Consider the following 6,000-nt stretch of genomic DNA (forward strand, 5'->3'; position numbering starts at 1 on the left):
TGTGTAGCTCTCTGGTGGGCAGAAGCACGGGGCTTGTGACTGGTGTCTGATGCAGGAAGGGGGTGTGGTCTGGTAGGACTGAACCCTTAACCTGTGGTATCTGATACTGTGTCTGATGAATTCTCAGACACCAGGTGTCTGAGAATTGCTTCTTGGGGAAACACGTCCTCCCTCCCCACCACAACACACTGAAATTTTTGTGGGCCTTGGTAACAAGCAAGAGGTTAAAGAAGCTTGGCCAGTTCTTTGCCTCACTTTCTGTATTGTGCTTATATGCCAGCAATGCTCTTATTTCCTTCTTAGTGGAAGAGAAAGCCAGCACCCACCTCCTCCTGGGCATGTGCTTAGACACCTATGCTCGCTACCTTCTATTCTCCAAGCAGCCGTCACAGGCACAGAGGATGTATGAAAAAGCACTGCAGATTTCTGAAGAAATGCTAGGAGAAAGACACCCACAGGTAAGGGAGAAGAGCAGCAAGAGGAACCAGAAAACAAAGCTTTCAGAATATCCAGGTGTGAAATGCCACACTCACTGGGGACAGATCTCCAGCAATGGTCCTAGGTGTTTCCCTCTGTGCCCCAGCCCGTTCCTTTTCTTGTCTCCACTCTCCTACCCCCAACTCCTTGGTTCAAAAAGGATTTGAGGGGCGCCTGGCAGGCTCAGCCAAGAGAGCGTGTGACTCTTGATCTTGAAGTCAAGAATTTGAGTTCCACATTGTGTGTGCGTAGAGATTTCTTTTAAAAAATTTTTTTCTTTTAAAGGATTTGAGACCTCACATCAATTACTGGGTCTGCCCAGAGCATTCTGCAGGCATATTGGTTTACACAGCAGAGCAGCCTTTCCAAACAGTAGAGTGAGCCGGGCACTGGTGCTTTCAGGCCCTCAGGGTACACAGCACAGTGCTCTGCAATCCTGAATCTTAGTCAGAATCTTAGGAGGAACAGGTTACCATGTGAAGGTTCTTGCCTCCCTCACCCCACAGGTAAAATGCCGGGGGCGGGGGGGGGGGGAGAAGAAGGAGAGAGGGACTGCACTGAAAAGTTGGAACTGCCGACATAGTATTGAACCGCACCGTGCAGAGCTGTTAGAATTCTACACTGAATGCACTAAACTGAAATCTTAGTGCTTCTCCCCTAAGTTCTTAGAGGTGAGAACCGGATCACTTGTCTGAGATTGCCTGGTACCCCCAGCATGGGACACAGAAATTTTAACTTGACTGAACATGTCCCAAGGCCGGGTTGATGGGCAGGACAAGTCCTTGGGCTGTAATTCTCCTATCCTCAGGGGAGGTGACAGAGTCCCTTTCAGGGACTGTCACTGAGGAAGAAGAAGATAAATCTGGAATTCTAATCACAAATACTAGAACTGAGGCTTAAAAAGGCATGACTTTAAGGGGATGAGGTGGGGTCTGCCTTAGTATCAACATTTTAAAAACTCTTAAATGGAATCTTCATAAAATCAATAATATATATATTTCTTCTTCTCGATGAGTCTCAGAGTCACCAACAGGAATGACATAATGTGCTGGAGGCCGGCTTCTCGGGATTGCTGAACTTTAAATGAGATCAGTTATAGCTTCTTCTTGCTGGTTGGTTGGTTGGTTTTGGTGCTTCGAATTTGATAAATAGATTAGTAAGTAATATCCTGTTCCCTAGTTTCTAGATTTGTATCGTTTTCAAGAGTCGAACTAATGCTGTCTGTTGTGTAATATGAATGATAAACGTACGCAGTTTGTTAAAGGCTGAGCCCTTCACCTTCTATGGAATGCTAGGAAACATGAGATCTTAAGCATATATTCAGTTTGCCAAACTCCCAAGTTAATGTTGAATCTGCATTGCTATTTTTTTTTAAATGGCTGTTTTTTCTCTTGTGTGTAGACCATCGTGCTGATGAGTGACCTGGCTACCACCCTGGATGCACAGGGCCGCTTCGATGAGGCCTGCGTTTATGTGCAGAAGGCGTCCGACCTGGCGAGGCAGATAGAGCACCCCGAGCTGCACATGCTGCTCAGTAACCTGGCCGCCATCCTGATGCACAGAGGTAGGGCGCCACCGAAGCCAGACTGCTTTGACTTTAGGGAAGGGGGTCACTGGATGTACGAATCTGTGAAGTGGTTCTAGGGAGGGCCGAGGGGCAGTCAGGAAGCTTCAGAATTAAAAGGCTGGCTGACCATCCCCCCCAAAAGGATGTATGTTTGGTTGAAGTACCATTGTGTTCAAGTCACATAACTCCTATGGCCCTGCACTAGCCGGTGACCCCCCTGGAAGCTAGAGAAAGTGTCATTGGTGCTGTCCCTGGCCGATGGAGCGGGGCCCCACTCACTGGGTCGAGGCCTGGGCCGGCTCGCAGCCTGAGCCGCTGGTCAAAAGGGGGTGAGATGAGGCAGTGACCGCCCAGCGCTTCAAAAGGACACAGCAGGTTAAACGCATACTGTCACTAGTGTTTGCTCGGCAGAATCTTGCAGAATCACTTTGAAAACCTACATTTCTCTCTGTTCTCCCTTCTCTCTGGGTTATTTTAGAACGATATGCACAAGCAAAGGAGATCTACCAGGAAGCGCTGAAGCAAGCAGAGCTGAAAAGAGATGAGGTTTCTATGCAGCACATCAGGGAAGAGTTGGCTGAGCTGTCAAGAAAAAGTAGACCTTTAACTTAATTTTATGAAGTGCTAAATCCCTTTTTGTTGTAGGGAATTTTCAGCAACAGTGATAATTCTGGTCTCAGTGACACCCAAATCAATGGCTTAATCCTTTCTCCTTGATATTCAAGTTTTGTCAACTTAGCTGTGGTGAAGGACAAGTTGTGTACACTGCCACTTTTGTCGTTTTAATGGAAAAACAACTTTCACCCCTGGCTGATTCCGACTTCTAAGGACAGATGTCAAGTGAGGTGCCGTGTGTGTGCTGGTCTCAGTGTAGTGGGGTGGAGACAGTCCAGTTTTCTGTGGGTGGGTGTGTGCGGATTCAGCCAGGCATCTCTAGCCTCTGATTTTGGTCTGTTGATTTGCTACCCTCTTTTTCATTTTATCGATATCTGGCAGAGCAGAGCTACCTGTCTCATGGCAAAGAGGGATTATGGTGAGTTCTTTTTCTTCTCTATTTCATGAAGCCCAGTGTGGGATGTAATGCGTAACAGAGCAAAAGTATTGTCTTGGTTTGTACCAGCGTCCAGCATGAAGTCTTAAAGTAGGAATTAGGCCCTTGAAAATACACCCATTTCACTATAAATAAAAGTGAACTGTATGTTTTTAGATCTGGTGACATAGGACTATGAAAAAGAGGGGAAAAGGAATGATATGAGCTCTGGTCAGTGCTGTTGGAGCACTCCACTCCCTCTGCAGCCTGGGTCCCTGAACAGAGTCCTGTGCACGTGCCCAGGCTGCACCCCGACACCTTCGGTCTCAGGGTAGGGCCTCACAAGTGTAATGTGTAAGATACCCCTGGTAATTCCAATATGTAATGCTGGTACAGTAAGGATCACTGATCTGGATCCTAGTCCTGGCTGTTTGCATTTGGGTCTCTGTTCTCATCTATAAAGGAAGGGACCAGTGAGGGTCTCTCGGGGTCTCGGGAGAGTGTATTTGGTCAGATGACCTTGAATGAATAGACTACTGTGTTGAAAGAGCCTTATCACACTGCCTCAGATGCATAAAGCATATGCACACAAGCTAGGTAATGGATGTTCTGACCTCCGAAGTCTTGCAAAGAGCCATTTGCCTAAGGGAGAGGCGATTTTTGTAGGTGCCGTGAAGGAACACTATTACTGTTGGTAAGCCTTCGGGGGTGGGGGTGTGAGTGGGAATGATAAACAGATATTTTTGTTTCCTGTGTAAATACTGGAAGAATCCTTTCATAATAAACTAGAGACTCTACAACAACACTGTATGTATTCCGTAATCTTTGAGTTTCTCCTCCTAAGAAATAACTTACTAAAGAGTTAAGAAAAAACCAAAATGCTAGAAACCTTGAGGTCCAAATCCTCAGGGGTTAGATGAAAACTAGAATTTTATATTTTGCAGATCTAAGTTTCTTCCTGCTTCCTGCCTAAGCTCCTCTCTTACCACCCAACTAGCTCCTTTCATCAAGACTGATGAGAAATAGAATAGAAATCCAATTTTTAGCACAACCCAGTCTTAATTTATTGTTGGGGATTTTTGAAAAATTGTCAACTAGTTAGCTACTCACCATCTGCACTGAGAATGTTTTCACCTTTTCACAATTGCAGGGTTTAGTGCAAGTTAGATTCGTCACTCCAGGTTTTATTTAAGAATGTTTGATCCTCCACAAGGTTTCAGCTCATGGTCCCGTCCCAGTGCTGAAAAAACCGTAGGTGTTCTCAGTCTCTCTGTGTGGGTGTGTCCAGGAGAGTTCATTTGCACAGTTGTAAAACAAGGTAGCAAAGCAGGAGAACGGACTTTGCTGACTGGTCTGATTTCAAAAGTGAATTGTTTAAAATAGTGTAATTTAAGTGTTTGAACTGTGTCACCAGAGTTTTCAGGGCATAAATATTTAAAAATGGAATCAGCATACCAAGATGAAAACATCATGAAACTTCCAATCATAAACATGCACCGGAAACCTGGCTGTCAGACTACTGCTCCGAACAGTATAGGAAGACCTTAATCTAGTTCTGGGGTGCTAAAAAGTCATGCACAAGGATGCAGCTTCAGAACGCTGAAATCTCAGCCTGCACAGAGGTCCTGCCTTGGCCTTCAGCTGACGTCCACGAGTCCTTGGCCATTCTCGGTGCCGGCTGCCATTTGGTCCTGCCACGCTGGACGTCCGGCCTCCCAGATGGTTTGCTCTGTAGGTAAGCCACGTGACAGTTCTGGCCTTTCAGTGTTCTGAACTAAGAAATGGGACTGGATTTTATCTTCCATTCTGAAATCTCTTCTCCCAGTAATGGCAGAGGGAACAGCAGAGCACACGTGCACTGTGATGAGATTGGAGTGGGGGAGGGGTTACAGCCATTCACTTGAGGCTGGGGGGCAGGAAAAAGTTAGGCTCTCACCCAACATGTTCTCAAACACTCTTCTGATTTGGAATCGCTCAAGACCTTCAGGGTCATAGAAAAATAGCATCTCTCTTGGGTCTGATGACACCATGAATTAGTGAAATCTAAGATACTGTTATGTGGAACATTTAGTTACTGTTTTTCATTCACATTAGCATTTTCTGTGTATGTATGATAGAGCAGTACCAACTCTCCAAGTAGAAGGAATCTGATCACTAAATCTGCTCTAAAGCTGATGGTGAGGACCTCCAGTCTGGGAGGGTGGAGTAGCAGCAGGCGTGAAAGCTTAACTCCTGGCCTGTCCTTGTCGTTTACTAAGTATGTGGACGGAGCCCTGAGCCAGTACCTTCATTATCAAAACAGGGATCAGACCCCATTGCTAAGGGCGACACGAGGGTCTCAGGCCTATGAAACCTGTGACAGAGGAGGCACAGTCAGTGGTTACCACACCACTGGCTTGCTTTAGAGGCTTCAGTATTTAGAAGTCCATAAAGTGCTAATCTGTATCATCTTGAGAGACCTCTGTCTCTCCTTTCTCATCTTCAGTGGCACCCTTCCAAAACAGTTCCTGTCCTCCTGCTACAGAAGGATGTGTTTTGATGCCATGCTTTAGTGGTACGGGGGACAAACTCAATTCAACAATCAACTGTTAAAGGATGAAACGGACCATCAAGTACTGTAATTAGTTTAAAATTCACTCTTTGAAAGTGTTTGCTCCTTGAGATTCCATGAAATGAAAAAAATTCAACGATAAACTCCTGCCCACAAGGAATCAAAGGGAGAATAAACACTGGCTCATGGTGAGCAGACCAAACTGCGAGACCTCAGGATGCCGTGCAAAGTAAATCTAAGAGACTAAGAGACGGAGGAGATTCTATGCAGATTGTTATCTTCTAACTCAACCAATAATCCCGAGCAACCTAGAGGAAAGATACTAGTTTTTCCTTTGAAACCTGAGACATCAAGAGCCTTAAATCACACATGATC

General features: G+C 45.6%; 1 protein-coding gene across 1 annotated transcript in view; it reads left to right on the forward strand.

Moving 5' to 3' along the window:
* The window catches only part of TTC19 (tetratricopeptide repeat domain 19), a 28,848-nt gene extending 24,969 nt beyond the window's left edge, over positions 1-3,879 (forward strand). Inside the window, exons 8-10 of the mRNA XM_077892526.1 lie at positions 304-458; positions 1,879-2,041; positions 2,523-3,879. Coding sequence (XP_077748652.1) covers positions 304-458; positions 1,879-2,041; positions 2,523-2,656 — 452 coding nt within the window. The 3' untranslated portion in view covers positions 2,657-3,879. The remainder of the gene's footprint in view (positions 1-303; positions 459-1,878; positions 2,042-2,522) is intronic.
* The last annotated feature ends 2,121 nt before the right edge of the window (positions 3,880-6,000 follow it).

The sequence above is a fragment of the Canis aureus genome, chromosome 3 (genome assembly GCF_053574225.1).
Source record: "Canis aureus isolate CA01 chromosome 3, VMU_Caureus_v.1.0, whole genome shotgun sequence".
Lineage (NCBI taxonomy): Eukaryota > Metazoa > Chordata > Mammalia > Carnivora > Canidae > Canis > Canis aureus.